We start from the raw sequence: 18,527 nt of genomic DNA on the forward strand, positions 1-18,527 counted from the left end.
CACCTAGTTGGTGGGGCGCTTCGCGCCCCCCAAGCCCCCCCGCGCGCGTAAGTCGTTACGCGCCATATTAGTTACGCGCCATTGTAGTTGTGTCCCTGTGTCCCATCTGTGAATAGAGATAGATATAAATATATGTTTTTAACTACGTAAAACATGCGAATATACAACATTCTTCGCTGTCCCATTGTCTGTGCATATAAATAGATTGTCAGGTTTACTTACTCTTGAACATGCAACATATAATTGTCCATGGGAAAAACAATCCGTATTCAGATCTATACCTCATTATTCTAATGATGTGTCCCTGTGTCCTGGTCTTCATTTATATTCCCTGTGTCTCGGTCGTAATTTGTGTCCCGGTATCTCAGTTTGTAATTTCTCTTTGAGTGTCCCAGTCGTCATTTATATTCCCTGTGTCCCGGTGTCCCGGTCGTCATTTGTGTCCCGGTGTCCGGGTCTGTAATTTCTATTCGAACAATCCCTGTGTCCCGGTCGTCATTTATATATTCTGCCTCTGCCCCCGGCATCCTCGTTGTAGTTGTGTCCCTATGTCCCGGTCGTCATTTATATTCCCTGTGTCCCGGTCGTGATTTGTGTCTGGGTGTCCCAGTGTGTAATTTCTCTTTGAGGTTCCCGGTCGTCACTTATATTCCCTCTGTCTCGGTCGTCATTTGTGTCCCGGTCTGTAATTTTTCTTTGAGTGTTTTTTCTTCTTAGTTTTTTTTTTTTAGTTTTTTACCTTTTTTCTTTTTTCAGTTTTCTTTTTCTTCTTTATTTTTCAGCGTCACTATGAAGTACATATCGACGAACCTTTGTTTTTTTAACTTAAATCTGGTAGGCATTGATGACCTTATCCAAGTCAAAATCCCAAACACAATCATCATCGCTATCATTTTCAGTTTTGATATGTTTTGACTCTCGCTGTCCAGGTGGATTTTTATCTAACTGCGCGGTTTTGCGTTGTTTAGCTGCAAGCCTGTTTTCATTCTGTTCTTGTGATTCCTCGGAACGCTTTCTTTTCTTACTTTCTCTATCAGCAGCAAGTTTTTTGGCATACTCTTTGAGCAGCTTCCTCGGCTGTTGCCATTGTAGGTTCTTCAGTCATTTTACAATTAAACATTTTTCCGTGAACGCATGTCTTAAATACCATTAATGACGTCACCGTCATAACAAAAATGACGACAACTAACTTGATGACGTCAGTCAACACAGAAACATGACGTCACCTGACAGACAGACAGACACACAGACAGACAACTTATTTTTATATATATATATATATATATATATATATATATATATATATATATATATATATATATATATATATATATATATATATATATATATATATATAAAAATAAGTTGTCTGTGTGTGGATCTGTGTGTGGATCAGGTGACGTCATGTTTGTCCGCATATGACGTCTGAATTATTTCACACTAATACAAAAGAAGAAAAAAACTAAAAAAGGTAAAAACTACAAAAAAAACTAAAAAGAAAAAAAAACTAAAAAAGCTAAAAAACTAAAAAAAACTAAAAAAAGGTAAAAATCTAATAACTAAAAAAAAACTGAAAAAAAAAAAAAGGCAAAAACTACAAAAAAAATAAAAACTAATAAAAAAACTAAAAAAGCTAAAAAACTAAAAAAACTAAAAAAAACTAAAAAAAGGTAAAATACTAAAAAAAAACTAAAAACTAAAAAAGAAAAAAACTAAAAAAAAGGAAAAAACTGAAAAATAAAAGAGAAAAAGAAAACTAAAAAAATATGAATAAATATATATAAAAATAAGTTGTTTATTGGGTTATGTCTGTCTGTCTGTCTGTCGAGTGACGTATTGTTTGTCCGCATATGACGTCTGAATTATTTCACACTAATACAAAAGAAGAAAAAAACTAGAAAAGGTAAAAACTACAAAAAAAACTAAAAAGAAAAAAAACTAAAAAAGCTAAAAAACTAAAAAAAAACTAAAAAAAGGTAAAAAACTAAAAACTAAAAAAAACTGAAAAAACTAAAAAAAGGCAAAAACTAAAAAAAAACTAAAAACTAATAAAAAAACCAAAAAAGCTAAAAAACTAAAAAAACTAAAAAAACTAAAAAAAGGTAAAAAACAAAAAAAAAACTAAAAACTAAAAAAGAAAAAACTAAAAAAAAAGGAAAAAACTGAAAAATAAGAGAAAAAGAAAACTAAAAAAATATTAATAAATATAAAAAATATAAATATAATATAAATTAGCAATCAACAAAGCACCGAGACACAAATGACGACCGGGACACAGGGAGTATAAATGACGACCAGGACATAAGTAAAAAAAAAAACTAAAAAAACTAAAAAAATGGTAAAAACTACAAAAAAACTAATAAAAAAACTAAAAAATCTAAAAATCTAAATAAACTAAAAAAGAAAAAAAAGAAAAAAGGAAAAAAATAAAGGAGAAAAACAAAACTAAAAAACGAATGTATATACAGACCGGGACACCGGGATACAAATGACGACCGGGACACAGGGAATATAAATGACGACCGGGACACAGGGACACAACTACAATGGGGACGCCGGGGGGCACAGGGGGATATAAATGACGACCGGGACACCGGGACACAAGGAATATAAATGACGCCCGGGACACTCAAAGAGAAATCACAGACTGGAACACCGGGACACAAATGACGACCGGGACACAGGGAATATAAATGACGACCGGGACACAGGGACATAACTACAAAGGGGACGCCGGGGTGCACAGGGGGATATATAAATGACGATGGCGACTCAGGGAATGGTCGAACAGCAATCACCATCAACAAAGCTCAAGGGCAATCATTAGAATCATGAGGTATAGATCTGAATACGGATTGTTTTCCCATGGACCATTATATGTTGCATGTTCAAGAGTCGGTAAACCTGACAATCTATTTATATGCACAGACAATGGGACAGCAAAGAATGTTGTATATTCGCAAGTTTTACGTAGTTAAAAACATATATATATATATATATATATATATATATATATATATATATATATATATATATATATATATATATATATATATATATCTATATTCACAGGTGGGACATAGGGACACAACTACAATGGCGCGTAACTAATATGGCGCGTAACGACTTACGCGCGCGGGGGGGCTTGGGGGGGGCGCGAAGCGCCCCCACCAACTAGGTGTTGGGGTGGCGCGAAGCGCCACCCCAACAGCTAGTATATATATATATATATATATATATATATATATATATATATATATATATATATATATATATATATATATATATATATATATATGCTACTACTTCTACTACTGACAACTCGCTGCAGCACCAAGCCACCTTAGGCCGATACAGCTACGCACGCCCCTGCTCTATCCCAATATATTCGAAGCTTTCCTGTAAAACTTCAACGCAAAGGGTTCGGGTTGAAGAAAAGGTTTCCCCCTCGTCTACAGAACAATTTCTATTCGTTTTAAATTTAAATATCCCTAATTAGTTTTGTTTGAAAAAAAACTTGTTTGTTTATCTAATTCTGCAACAGGGTGTGCGCTGCGAATTTTGGTCTCTTTATGGTTTTGATATATTCATTTCTGGACGATTATTGTTTAGATTCTCATTTAATTTCAGTGGTTCATTTTTTTACTGATTTTTTTTTCTTGGCTTAAACTTGTTATGGATTCCGGTTTTGTAGCTTCAATTATTTTCGTGTTGGTTGAATTTTCCTGATCGAATTATACCGGGTTGAATATTGCACGGGCTTAGTTTTGTAAGGTTAAATTTTGACCGGATTCAGCATTGCTAGGTTTATCTTTTTCTGGGTCGAGTTTTCAGATTTTTAATTTTTCTTGAACAGAATTCAGTGGGTTTAAATTTGCCACATTGAATTCTGCTGGCTGATCTCTCCCGGTACCTTTGAAGTTTTATGAAGCATACATTTTTCATTGAAAAAAAATATATTTCTGTTCAAGTGAGCCTCAGCGGTCACGTGTTGGTGTCATTTTTTTTCCTTCTTCTTTTACCACGAAACATGCCAACAAAAAGATATATTTCTTCTTTTTCTAATAGCCGTTTTTATTTTCTTGCTGAAGAATATTGCTTTGTTATTATACATGATTATATACCCTCCACTCACATTGTTTTAACACGAATTGACTATTGAAAAATTCAGTAATATTTCTAGAAATATATCCTTACTTTTTGTCTACTCCGGATTTAATAAAGACTTCTCGAACTGCCAACGGCGTTCCGTTGAAAGCCTTATATGACAAAAATTTGAAACTGTGCTTAAAAGCTTAAGTGCCTTTCAGTCGAATGTATTCAATTCTATATCCGTTTTATCTCTTGTGCTTAATTCAGAAAGCTAAATGTGCATCCTCTTAGCATTCAGCATTCTATTTTTCATCTTGAATTCCAGGTTTTTACAAAAGTTGGAGTATAGTTCATAGGGAAATAAGCTTATTGTCCTTGATGAAGTAGCTGCTTTCTCTGCTTTCTATAGCAAAAGTATAAAGAAAGTCCTTTTCCTAAATGAAATCTTTGAATGGAAAGCTTAGAAATATTTACTAAAGACGCTCCTTTTTATTTTCTTTCATGAAAAAAAACGTAAATTTATGCAGAATCATTTTTTATTAAAGTAAGCGTATTGCAGTAATTCAAAAAAGACACGTTTCTAATAAGTGGTCTGATTTGTTGATGTTTTTGGTCTGATTTTCAAGAAGATTTTAAATGTGAGATCAATAGAAACTTGAAGCGAAAAAATTAGATTTGAGAATTTATAATTTGGTAAATACTTGCAACCCTTTCCCCGGGGACTGTTGGGGATTAAGTCATCCTCAAAGACATAGTGATTGGATATTTCGACTATGCTGGACAAAATGGCTATCTCGTAATTTTGATCGGGTAAGTTAGGGGGGAAATGAGCGCGGGAGGGGGCGTAGCTGCCCTCTAAGTTTTTTGGTCACTTAAAAATGGTACTAGAACTTTAATTTCCGTTTGAATGAGCCCTGTCACACCACTGAGTCGATAAGATCGCCTATTGGAAGAAAAAAAACGCATCCGTAACGTTTCTTCTGGCAAAAAATACAAAATTCCACAATTTTGCAGATAGGAGCTTGAAACCTCTACAGTAGTGTTCTCTGATGCACTGAATCTGATGGTGTAGTTTTCATTAAGATGTTATGACTTCTAGGGGTTGTTTCGCAATATTATCGGGCTCGTGACTTTTGATGGGTAAGACTAAATTTGAAGAAACTTATATATTTGAAATCAGTATAAAAATCCCATTCTTTTGATGTATTTATTGATTAAAAATTCCGTTTTTTTAAAGTTTCGGTTAATATTGAGCCGGGTCGCTCCTTACTTAAAGTTCGTTACCACTAACTGTTTGATTGATCACAAAGTTCAATAGAGCCCGCAAGTGGGTTTTTGTGTATGGACCACAAAGTTCAATGGAGCCCATATATGGTAATTACATTTTTACACAAATGCAAATGCATCCAGCCTTAAATGCGAAGTGAATTCTTTTGTTCGTTGTTTTTATCTATTGTGAGCAAATTCGAAACCTTACCTGGGAAATTTTGAGCTAGGCTCAGGGTCGATTCTCCAACTTGTCACTAAAATGCAGCCGTCACCGTAATTGAAAGCTTTCTGTAACAACAAGGTTTCTCCTCATTCAAAAAATCATGAATCGAGCTTCTATTACACTAATACTATTCGCGGAAATGTTTGCTTTTTGCTCGATATTAAACAGACAAGGAGTTTACAAAACGAGGATAGGCACACTGTTTCCAAAAGCTGTTGACGAGAGCGATGAACTAGTAGTTCTCAGTACCCGTACCACGACTACCATGAATGCTCTCACCCTGATCCTTCCCAACTTGACTGATCCTACAATGACTCCCCGACCAAGGCTTCTCTCATGATGACTATTCCTAATACCATTAGTCTCACATATTTATTACTGCAACGTTTCTTATTTTCTGCTGACAGTAACTACAATTATTACTGACAATAACTTACAAATATTAATAGGACTGATTTTTCAATAATACTGTTTATTAATATATACAAAAACCGCACCGAAAAATAATTAAATAAAGATTGAATTTGGAAATGATTTGTTTTAGGAAAAATAGAGAGCGAGCATAAAAACTTAAAATTAGCAGAAAGTTAGCTTCCACAATATGTAAAACGTGAAATAATCAAAATTAACCTAAACGAAGACATCAGACATAAACATGAACAGAAATTACAATTAAAAATAAAGACAAACTTATAAAAAAGTGAAATACCTCATATAGGTAGGATTTCGCCGTTTCCTTAAGCCACCCAAAAGTCCAGAGTACCTTTTGCACTTAATTAAAGATAAAAAAACTTTTGAAATACTGCTCTTTTCATTGTGCTTTTAAAAATATTAACTATTTCGCAAACTTCAAGCTTTTTTTCGATCATATTTGCAGCAATAATTAGTCTTAGTTTGTTTAATATGTGATAAATTTTCAATAGTTTTTTCTTTCTTTGAAATACTCTTGTTTTAAGTGTACAAGAAATTAACTGGACAAGTAAAAACTTCAAAATAAAATTTCAAATAAAGCGCGAATGACACTCCATGCCTTTAAATTATTTCAATCATTAAATTTTCTGGCTATAAGTTATTTCAGCACATGTCTGTAATATTTAATCTGCCTCAAAACTACTTTTGGATTCAAACCGGTATATCCTATTTCAATACAGCTTACTACTTTTTCATGAAAGGACTTTCCCAAGAAGGCGTTTATGAAAGATGGTAAATTCAGGTTTAGTAAGTTATATATTTATATATATAATTATATTTGTAAAATATATATTTATATATATAATTATATTTGTAATATATATATAATGAAAAGAGAAATCACCAACGCAACAGCACAAACACATTAAAAAAAAAAAAAAAAGACAGAAGGAGAAAAGGAAGACTGTTTTCCTACATTAGTGATTAATATAGATCAGTACTTGAATTACATAAAAAAAAACTAGTTTTTTTAACTGAAAGTAAGGAGCGACATTAAAACTTAAAACGAACAGAAATTACTCCGTATATGAAATGGGTTGTCCCCTCCGCAATCCCTCGCTCTTTACGCTAAAGCTTTTAATTGTATTAAAAAGCAGAATTGTGGCAAAGAGTCAAACTTTAGCGTAAAGAGCGAGGGATTGCGGAGGGGACAACCCATTTCATATACGGAGTAATTTCTGTTCGTTTTAAGTTTTAATGTCGCTCCTTACTTTCAGTTAAAAAAACTAGTTTTTTTTATGTAATTTCTGAACGTTTTTGAATTAATGCATGTTTGATTTTGGCTCTCCACACATAAATTATTAAAATGAAATTTGCATATTAATTCCTTTTTTGGCTAAATGGCTTTCTCTTAGTTTTGATCAGGCAATTTTGAGAAATAAGGGATGGGAAAGGAGGCCTAGTTGCCATGCAATTTTTCGGTTACATAAAAAGGCAACTATAAATTTTTATTTTTAACGAATTTTTCTATTAGTAAAAAATATACGTAACTTATGAATTATCTTACGTAACAAACTTTTATATTCTTTAATTTTTATTATGTATATGAGAGGGTTTGTACATTCGTTAATACCTCGTTCTTTACACTAAATCGCAAGTTTTGTCCCAATTCTTTAAGAATGACCCCTGAATCAGAAAGGCCGTAGAATGAATAGTTGAAATTACTAAAAATACTATAACATAAAGAGCGAGGTATTTATCTCCTCCTAAATACCTCGCTCTTTATGCTAAAGTATTTTTAGAACCCCTCACATGCGTAATAATCTCTGTTCGTTTTAAGTTTCAATGCTACTCTTTACTTTCAATTGAAAAAAAATTTTCCATGTTTATTTTTTCATAGTTTTTTTATAGTAATTTTAGAAAATCCTGCGCCCTTTTCATTGAATTTCTGTTCCCCCATGACACATTTCTCCATGGAAAGATCCTTCCACATAGCCCCCTCCCCTCAACCCCACCCCCAAAACCAAAAAAAAAATCCCCTGAAACCGACTGTACACTTCCCAATAACCATTATTATATGTAAACACTGGTCGAAGTTTGTAAGTTGCAGCCCCACCCCCAGGGACTTTGGGGGAGTAAGTCATTCCCAAAGACATAGTTATTATGGTTTTTGACTATGCGGAAGAAAATGGCTATCTCAAAATTTTGATCTGTTGACTTTGGAGAAAAATGAGCGTGGGAGGGGGCCTAGGTGCCCTCCAATTTTTTTGGTCACTTAAAAAGGGCACTAGAACTTTTCATTTCCGTTAGAATGAGCCCTCTTGCGACATTCTAGGACCACTTGGTCGATACGATGACCCCTGGGAAAAAAAAACCAAAAAAAAAAACAAACAAACAAATAAACACGCACCCGTGATTTGTCTTCTGGCAAAAAATTCAAAATTCCACATTTTTGTAGATAGGAGCTTGAAACTTCTACAGTAGGGTTCTCTGATACGCTGAATCTGATGGTGTCATTTTCGTTAAGATCCTATGACTTTTAGGGGGCGTTTCCCCCTATTTTCCTAAATAAGGCAAATTTTCTCAGGCTCGTAACTTTTGATGGGTAAGACTAAACTTGATGAAACTTATATATTTAAAATCAGCATTAAAATGCGATTCTTTTGATGTAGCTATTGATATCAAAATTCAATTTTTTAGAGTTTTGGTTACTATTGAGCCGGGTCGCTCCTTACTACAGTTCGTTACCACGAACTGTTTGATGAGGCCTTAACCCTACTCATCCATACAATCACATAGGTCAAACAGCATAGCCATACACAATCAACCACAAAGAATAATCCATGGACAGGCAGTCGTGTCGTCAATAGGTATAAGTCGTCATTCACCAAACAATAAAAACAGTAAAAAAAAGACAAATAATTCAGAGGCAACAACCCAACACAGTGGTTCATCAGGAGAATACACACTTGCCTAAAGGGTTTCGGTACTTTAAATTCTCTACCCAGGCAAGTGGAGTGTCTACCATAAATTCCCCAAACCTGTTCTATATAACATTCATTTTTCTCTTGCACGTATTTAGGATGGTGATCTTTGCCCTCCATTTTCCCCTAAAATCTTTAAGTTTTTCCTATTTTGATTTCGTTGTATGCCTTGTTGCTGACCCCATTTTTTCCGCCTTTCTTTCGAGTTTAGTTAGTTCAGGCATAAAAAAGAGAACAATTAAAGAGTAGCAGAATATATTAACGAATTTTACGGACAAAAATTTATAATATCGTTCATATTTTTTCAGAGGCTTCGCTTTGCACAACATTATAATAAGAATGGTCAGGAAATCTTTCGAGCTCTATGTAGTCTACATCAGCAGATAAAAGCTCCTCAAACCGCTCCACCAGCTCTGAAAATGCTGGTCTTCCATCTGGGTTGGAATCCCAGCAGTAAAACATCAGATTGTATACTTCTCGTCTGCAATGGTCTGGCTTTTCCAGCCTGTAGCCATCCCGAACTCTGTTCATCACTTCTCCTGCAGCTAAGCCAGGATATGGAGTAGAGCCTGCAAACAATAAAGGTATAAACGAAAACTAATTATGTTAAGATAAATTAAGTAAGATAAGAGTTATTAAACAAAAATATCAACACATCAAGCATCAAATACAACCCTCCCCAATGCAGGGGCTTATGGCCAGGAATGCGGGGAGAAAGAAAACACCAAAACAGACAAAAGAAAAAAGGGGAAACAAAAATACACACACACTAAAAAGGAAAATAGCAATCAACAAACAACACATTATTCCAGCTTGGACCAGAGACATCAACTCTACGTATATATATATATATATATATATATATATATATATATATATATATATATATATATATATATATATATATATATATACATATATATATATATATATATATATATATATATATACATATATATATATATATATATATATATATATATATATATATATATATATATATATATATATATATATATATATATATATAGATATATATATACCCAAGATTCGAACAAAACGATCATTTGATCTACTGAGAGAACCCCTTGAAAGACGAATTTCCGAAAAGTGCTGACAATTATGAAAAAAAAAACATGAGAAAGTCAGGGAGCTCGACTTAGTGAAATTTAATGCCAGACAATTAGCATCAAACCATGGAATAGCTCTCTCAAACAAAACAGTCAGCTTAAAACAGACACAGGCTCTGTTTTGACAGTAGTGCCAAGATTACTGTCGCCAGTATATGCAACTGGAATGCCACCAGATGATGGATATCTACATTTGTGGGTATGGAAAGATTCGAGACGGCATAGACGACAACAAACTGTTTGCTTTTGGGTCATAGCCGTAAAGAAAAGATCATTAACATAAACCAAGAACAGAACTGAGCTTAGAACCGAGGTTTGTGGGATCCCAAACTTAACATGAGAAGGTGAACCAAAAAGAGGATCCACGGAAATAACCCTTCCTGACAAATAGGGATCACATCAAGCTCTAGCATCCCTTGTAGGAAAATTTAATGAGATAATTTAATAAGACAAATTAAAGAGCAGATTATGGTGGGCTAAGAAACCATTAGCTTTTGGGATATCGAAAAATAGAATGGCAGGAATCAGGCTAGATTCAAGAGCCGATGTAGAAAATCCGAAAGAGTAGTACAAGCGTTGAGTGCTTAGCTCAGAAACCAAATTGAAAGCCAAGAAAAAATTGTTTACTTCTCAAAAGGAAAGTAGACAGGAAAGCTAGCCTTTTAAAAAAAAATTATTAAATACTGACAATAAATATATTGGCCGACAATTAGCTGGATCACTCCGAGGTTAACTCTTACATAAAACAACCCCTAGAGCTCGTTTCCTCGAAACTTAGATTTGTATTCCTTCTTTTTGGAGAGAGAGACATTTGAACTTGACCATTAAAAAAATCAGCCACTAATCTTTTTTGCCTGTGTGGCCATGTCTTTAACACAATTTAATATAGTAAACCATTATCAGTTACATAAAAATACGGACATGAAATAAAGCGAATTAAAGCATTCCACCTTGAAGTATTCAACACTTGAAAAAAAAAATATATATCGAAACAAGGGATATTCAGCATCTCTAAATCAAATCTCTTCAGATAGTCATGTAAGATCAGAAGAATATTGACACTGGTAGATCAAGGTTTGAGAGACTTGAATAAAAATGGCAAATAATACTTTGAACAAATGGTAGAAACAGTAAAACTTTCATTGAAATATTTGACTTACACAAAAATATGGATTTTGATCTAAAAAATCACAACATCTTTCTAGGGCATTTTGTTGCGTATTTTCAAATTCATATAATGATAAAAGGCGTATTTTATTAAAGGGATTTCAGGATGATGTCAACTTCTCGTGTCCAGATTCTGGAAGTCGGATAGTTTCAGCAAAGAGGCTGAACACTAGCCTCATTTAAAATATTCATTTTTCTCAATAGGCTATGATCATAATTCCTGTAAGATAACAGCTTACTTTGCAGACTTGTACACAGTAATTTCTTGAGTTGGGGGGGGGAGAGAAAGCTCTTAAAAACACAAAAAAACTATTAATTCATATAAAAACACAGCAGAAATGGTACAAATATGGATAACTTGTAGTGATTTAGCCTAGAAGTTCCATTCCTAATTTCCTACACCCCACACTGCCTATATAGCTGTTAACTTTTGTTATTGATATCGCCTTTTTTCTCTATATTACTTTAATTATTAAAAAGTTGAATTTTAAAAAGTGTCAACTAAGTCTAACTGAATCAGGAATATCTACTCAATTTCTTTATTGAGCGAGTGATTGCCTAAATATAAGTCAAACTAAGTAAAGTGCCTTGAATCTACCTATACTTCCCTCTTGTTATTGGAATACATCTACCATATCTACTTGAGATCCATAATTTATAGATTATTTAAAATGTGCTCATCAATTCTTCTAACCCCTCAAAACTTTCCAAGATGACAATACCAGTGAACCCAACAAGAGTGTAGTAAATTATCAGCGTCTACCAACAATGAACATTGGTCAGAAGATTACTCCTTTATAAAAGAATATCTTTAGAGTATAAAAGAAAAATTAATGTTTGGAAGCACTCAAGAATGAAAATTTTAAATTGAACAGAAAACTAGAAAAAAAAAACAATAGCCTTATGGTAACAAAAGCAAAAAGTGACCGAACATCAAAAAGCTGCTTTTTTCTGTTTTTCTTATTTTTCCCTTCAAGTTACGTCTTTATTCTTAAGTATTTCCAAAGATTATATTTTTCTTTGATATTACGTTTATTCTTTTCAGCACTGAAAACCGTTTAGAACAAATCTCATCCAAAACATTCGTTTTGTTTATGTTTTTTCGTTAATCTCGGGGTGAAACTTGCCCTCGCTGTTGTCTTGTCTTTTAGTTTTCGTTCTTCGTTTTTTTCTTTGCGGGTTATGCATAGCCAATGTGGTCTTAGAACCTATTTGTATTGACTGGCCATGTATCTTTAAACTCCGTATTTTCGAGTGGTATAACCTTCCCACAAGGCCAAGATAAAGGCATTAGTATGTTCATGATACAATAGTTTAAAAACTAATATTAAAATTTTAAAAGAAGTAATTTATGTAAGGCCAGTAAGGTAGGAAAGTCATAAGCCAATTATTTCCTTTGTCCAAGTGTTTCTGAAGTTACGAAAGTCTCATGCAAGAATTGAAATAAAAGCATGCTGGAACCAGAGGATTAATTTCTATATGGTTTGTAAGAACATTTCTTCTCAGCATCCATGTAAGTTCCTTTTGAAAAGGAATTTCCTCATTTTACCAGATCCAAACCATACTGTGTTTCAGATCCAGATGACAAATAATTAGGTAGACAATATATTTCTTCTGTCAAGAAAAGAATATATATATTTCTTCTAGTTCCTATGAGTATAAGATTTAAAGCATATTCGAAATTTGACATCTCGCCGAAGTGGAAAAAAAAAACTGTTTTTAATTTTCCATAATAAATGCTAGTCCAGTTTCCACAGTGAGCTGGATTACACATTAAAATAAGAAAAATAATGCGCATGCGTGTGGTGAATTTCAGGACTACCACCTTCTCACCCATCCCATCAGATAAAAGCTCTAAAAAGGATGTCCTTCACTCTAAATTCATGACAGTCAGCATTTCCAGAGAAGTGTCGAATGGTATTAACTAACATCACTTCCCACCAAGAAATCCGTCTGAGCATATTTATAAAACAGTTCGGTCTAACGAACTGTAAGTATAAAGCGACTCAGGTTAGTTGTAACTGAATCGCTATAAAAGGAAATTTTTGGTACAAGATAAAACATCTTATACCAAAAAGAATTTGCTTATTGTGCTGATTTTGAAAACATAGAATTTTTTAAGTTTAAAGCTACCCATCAGAAGCTACAAGCTTGAGAAAAGTAACCTGATTTTCCCAAAAAAAGAGGAAACCCCTTCAAGAAGGCGAGTGATCTTCTTCAAGAGTACTCTGCAAAAACATGAAGTTTAGCATATTCCGAGAAAAAATATCAAGAATATGTGATCTTAAGCTAAATTTTAATTGTACTTTAAAGAATACTTCTTGTTCCAATTCAACTGTCCTTGTGTTTGAGCAGCCGTTTCTAAGAAACTCAAACAAAAAGTCAAACTTTACCGCAAGTAGCGGGTGTTTTGAGAAGAGGGCAGCAACCCTTATCCTCGGGATAACTTCTGTTCATTTTTAAGTTTAAAAATGACTCTTTCTTGTCCTCCTGGCAAATTATACTCCTGCATCAAATTATCTCTCTCTTTCTTTTTCGTTATTAAATAAAAAAAACAAGTTTTTTTAAATGAAAGTAAGGAGCGACATTAAAACTTAAAACGAACAGAAATTACTCCGTATATGAAAGGGGCTTTTCCTTCCAACCCCCCGCTCTTCACGCTAAAGTTTGACTCTTTCTCTTAACTCTACATTTTAAAACAGTAAAAAACAGTAAAGCCCCTTTCATATACGGAGTAATTTCTGTTCGTTTTAAGTTTTAATGTCGCTCCTTACTTTCATTTAAAAAAACTTGTTTTTTTTATTTAATTTCTGAACGTTTTTGAATCAATACATGTTTTGATTTTGGCTCTCCGCAGAGGAATAATTAAAACGAAATGTGTATATTTTTTTTTTTTTTTTGCTAAATGACTTTCTCATAATTTTAATCGAATGATTTTGAGAAAAGAAGAGCGGGGGAGGAAGCCTAGTTGCCCTCCGATTTTTGGTTAATTAAAATGACAACTAGAACTTTTAATTTTTTACGAATCTTTTTATAAGTAAAAGGTATACGTAACTTATAAATTAGCTTACGTAAAGAACTTTTGTATTCTCATGTTTTTATTACATATATGAGGGGGTTCGCCCCCTCGTCAGTACCTCGCTCTTCACACTAAAGCTTAAATTTTGTCCCAATTCATTAAGAATGACCCCTGAATCGCAAAAGCCGCAGAATAAATAGTTGAAATTACTAAAAATACTTTAGCGTAAAGAGCAAGGTATTAGGAGGAGGTGAGCCCATCATATGGGTAATAATTTCTGTTCGTTTTAAGTTTTAAAGCTGCTGCTTACTTCCAGCTGAAAAAACTTTATCATATTTATTTTTTCATTTTTTTTTAAGTAATGCTAGTAAATCCTGCGCTCCCTTCATGGAAATTTTCTTCCCCCCATGACAAATTCCTCGATGGAAAGCTCCCCCAGCATATCTCCCTCTTCTCAACCCCTGCCTCCAAGCAAAAAATCCTCCTGAAAACGCCTGTACACTTCCCAATAACCATTACTATATGTAAGCACTGGTCAAAGTTTTGAACTTGTAACCCCTCCCACGGGGACTGTGGGGGAGCAAGTCGTCCCCAAAGACATAGTTATAAGGTAATTCGACTATGCTGAATAAAATGGCTGTCTCAGAATTTTGATCCGTTGACTTTGGGAAAATAATTAGCGTGGGAGGGGGCCTGGGTGCCCTCCAATTTTTTCGGTCACTTAAAAAGGGCACTAGAACTTTTTATTTCCGTTAGAATGAGCCCTCTCGCAACATTCTAGGACAACTGGGTAGATACGATCACCCCTCGAAAAAAAAACAAGAGCTAAGAGCTCACATGGCACTTGTGACGAGCCGAGAAGAGCTAAGAGCCAAGACATCATATGGTAGGCCTATGAGTTCTAACAAAACTCTATGAATCAATAGATTGATTTAAAAAGGGAAATAAGAGGCTTAATGCCGGTCAGGATTTAAATAAGAGCTCTGATGTCCTTCTAAATAAGGGTCATTATTCTAAAATAAGAGTCACTATGTCCTTCTAAAAATTTATTAAGGTCCGATCACCCACTCGTAAGTTATAAATACCTAATTTTTTCTAATTTCTCTTCTCCCTTTAGCCCCAGATGGTCGAATCTGGGAAAACGACTTTATCAGGTTAATTTGTGTCGCTCCCTGACACGCCTGCCAATTTTAATCGTCCTAGCACGTCCAGAAGCACCAAACTCGCCAAATCACTGAACCCCTCCCCCAACCCCCCCCCCCCCCCAAAGAGAGCGAATCCAGTACGAGTCTGTCAATCACGTATCAAGGACATTTGTTTATTCTATCCACCAAGCTTCATTCCGATTCCTCCACTCCAAGTTTTTACAAGATTTCCCCCTCCAACTCCCCCCAATGTCAAAAGATCTGGTTGGGATTTGAAGAGCTCTGAGACATGAATTCCACCTAATAATCAAATTTTGTTAAGATCCGATCGTCTATTCGGAAGATAAAAATACCCCAATTTTCCCGTTTTCCAAGAATTCCGGTTTCCCCCTCCAACTCCCCCCAATGTCACAGGATCTGGTAGGAATTTAAAATTAGAACTTTAAAGCACAAGATCCTTCTAAATATCAACTTTTATTAAGATCTGGTCACCCTTTCGTAAGTTACAAATACCTCAATTTTCAAAATTACCCCCCCCCCAATTCCACCAAAGAGAGCAGATCCTGTCCTGTTATGTCAGTCACGTATCTTAGACACGTTTCTATTCTTCCCATCGAGTTTTATCCTGATCTCACCGCTTTAAGTATTTTCAAAGATTTCCGGTCCCCCAACTGCCCCCCCCCCCCCAATTACGCTTGATCCGGTTGAGATTTAAAATAAGAGATCTGAGTTACGAGGTCCTTCTAAATATGAAGTTTCATGATGATCCGATCACTCCTTCGTAAGTAAAAAATAAGTCATTTTTTCTTATTTTTCAGAATTAGTCCCCCCCCCCCAATACAGTGGATCCGTTCCAATTATGTAAATCGCGTATGTAAGACTTCTGCTCTTATTTTTCCCACCAAGTTTAATCCCGATTCCTCCAATCTAAGCGTTTTCCAGGATTTTAGGTTCCCCACCCCCAAACTTCCCCCAATGTCACCAGATCCGGTCAGGATTTAAAATAAGAGCTTTGAGACACGATATCCTTCTAAATATCAACTTTCATTGAGATCCGATCACCCGTTCGTAAGTTAAAAATACCTCATTTTTTCTAATTTTTCAGAATTAATCCCTCCCCCAACTACCCCAAAGAGAGCGGATCCGTTCCGGTTATGTCAATCATGTATCTAGGACTTATGCTTATTTTTCCCATCAAGTTTCATCCCGATCCCTCCACTCTAAGTGTTTTCAGAGTTTTAGGTTTCCCCCTCCCAACTCCCACCCCCAATGTCACCAGATCCGATCGGGTTTGAAATAAGAGCTCTGAGACACGATAACCTTCCAAACATCAAATTTCATTTAGATCTTATCAACAGTTCGTAAGTTAAAAATACTTCAATTTTCTATTTTTTTTTTCCGAATTAACCGGCCCCCCACTCCCCCCAGATGGTCAAATTGGGAAAAAAAGACTATTTCTAATTTAAGCTGGTCCCGTCCCTGATACGCCTGCCAAATTTCATCGTCCTAGCTTCCCTGGAAGTGCCTAAAGTAGCAAAACCGGGACCGACAGACCGACAGAATTGGCGATTGCTATATGTCACTTGGTTAATACCAAGTGCCATAAACACAAAACAAAACAAACAAATAAACACGCATCCGTGATCTGCCTTCTGGCAAAAAACATAGAATTCCACATTTTTGTAGATAGGAGAATTCCACATTTTGTGTTGAAACTTCTACAGTAGGGTTCTCTGATACGCTGAATCTGATGGTGTGACACAAATTTTCTCAGGCTCGTTTCTCAACACAAATTTTCTCAGGCTCGTAACTTTTGATGGGTAAGACTAAACTTGATGAAACTTATATATTTAAAATCAGCATTAAATTCGATTCTTTTGATGTAGCTATTGGTACCAAAATTCCATTTTTTAGAGTTTTGGTTACTATTGAGCCGAGTCGCTCCTTACTACAGTTCGTTACCACGAACTGTTTGATATAGCCAGTATATGCTAGTTTTTCAAAGTGATATACATCATTACCTCTAAAATCTCGGGGGACGCCCAATGTGACAAGGGCACCAATGAACAAAATCTTGGGGGGGGGGCAATATTACAAAGGTGCCAATAATTGACCAAATTGATCAATTTATTCTAAAAAAAGACTAAAAAAAGGAAAAACAGGATAAGAGGACGCCAGAAAAAAATGGGGGGGGGGGGGGTGTTTTGTATGTTTTTTATTTATTTACTTTATTTATTTGTTTAATCGATCAGCAAATTCTTCACGAATAAAGATAAAATAGTTATGATTTATAACAAAATTAGAACTATCATTGAGTTGTCACTCGTATTCAGTTTTGTTGAATAGTGAACAATAATTAGAACAAATTTTATAAACAAAAGTAGAGCGAATTTGAAACTTAAACAGACATATTACGCTAAGTTTAACTAATGCTTAACTGATATTGTTTTGAAGTATAGCGAGTAGGTAATTGGAAGTTTTTATTTACCGACTGCCCTTTAAAACATTTGAACAACAATTTTATTAATTAAAACGAATGTGCATCGATAAGCCCTTTAATTCTTGAGGTGTTATGATAATAAAGCTTTTTATCCCGTTGCCCTTGTGTATGAGCTTTCGTTCTTGAATTATTGGGTGTCGGGTCAAAACAGGGGCAAAAGCAGGGAGATTTGGGGGTATCTTCAAGCACATATATGCTATGTTCGTTTTAAGTTTAAATGTCGCTCGTTACATTCACTCGGGAAAACCTGTTTTTTCCTGTAAGTTTTTAGTAACATATCCAGACTTATTCCAACTCACCCCTATCACCCCCTCGATCCTCCCCTCGTTTCAACCCCCAAAGCACCCGGATAAAAGGATTTATCCCTATTCGAACTGTTACTTATGTGATAATCCATTTTAATTTTATTTTGTTTTTCAGTTATATATTGATAGCAATTTTGGTCTGTTTTAAGTTTCAATTATTACAAGACCTTATCTCTGGAGATCTTAGGTTGCAATAATAAATAACTGAAACCCCCTTCCCCCCAAATTGAAACCACTGGGGTCAAAATAATAAAGCTTAAGCTTGTAAAGATGGTATGTTTT

The 18,527-nt window shown here is 34.6% G+C and overlaps 1 protein-coding gene across 1 annotated transcript in view; it reads right to left on the bottom strand.

Annotated features, from left to right (window-relative positions):
- Nucleotides 1-9,217: 9,217 nt before the first annotated feature.
- LOC136032215 (tyrosine kinase receptor Cad96Ca-like) overlaps nt 9,218-18,527 on the bottom strand; it is a 102,018-nt gene continuing 92,708 nt past the window's right edge. The window contains exon 9 of the mRNA XM_065712427.1: nt 9,218-9,548. Within this exon, the coding sequence (XP_065568499.1) occupies nt 9,274-9,548 (275 nt within the window). The 3' untranslated portion in view covers nt 9,218-9,273. The remainder of the gene's footprint in view (nt 9,549-18,527) is intronic.

This window comes from Artemia franciscana, chromosome 10, assembly GCF_032884065.1.
Source record: "Artemia franciscana chromosome 10, ASM3288406v1, whole genome shotgun sequence".
In the NCBI taxonomy this organism is placed as follows: domain Eukaryota; kingdom Metazoa; phylum Arthropoda; class Branchiopoda; order Anostraca; family Artemiidae; genus Artemia; species Artemia franciscana.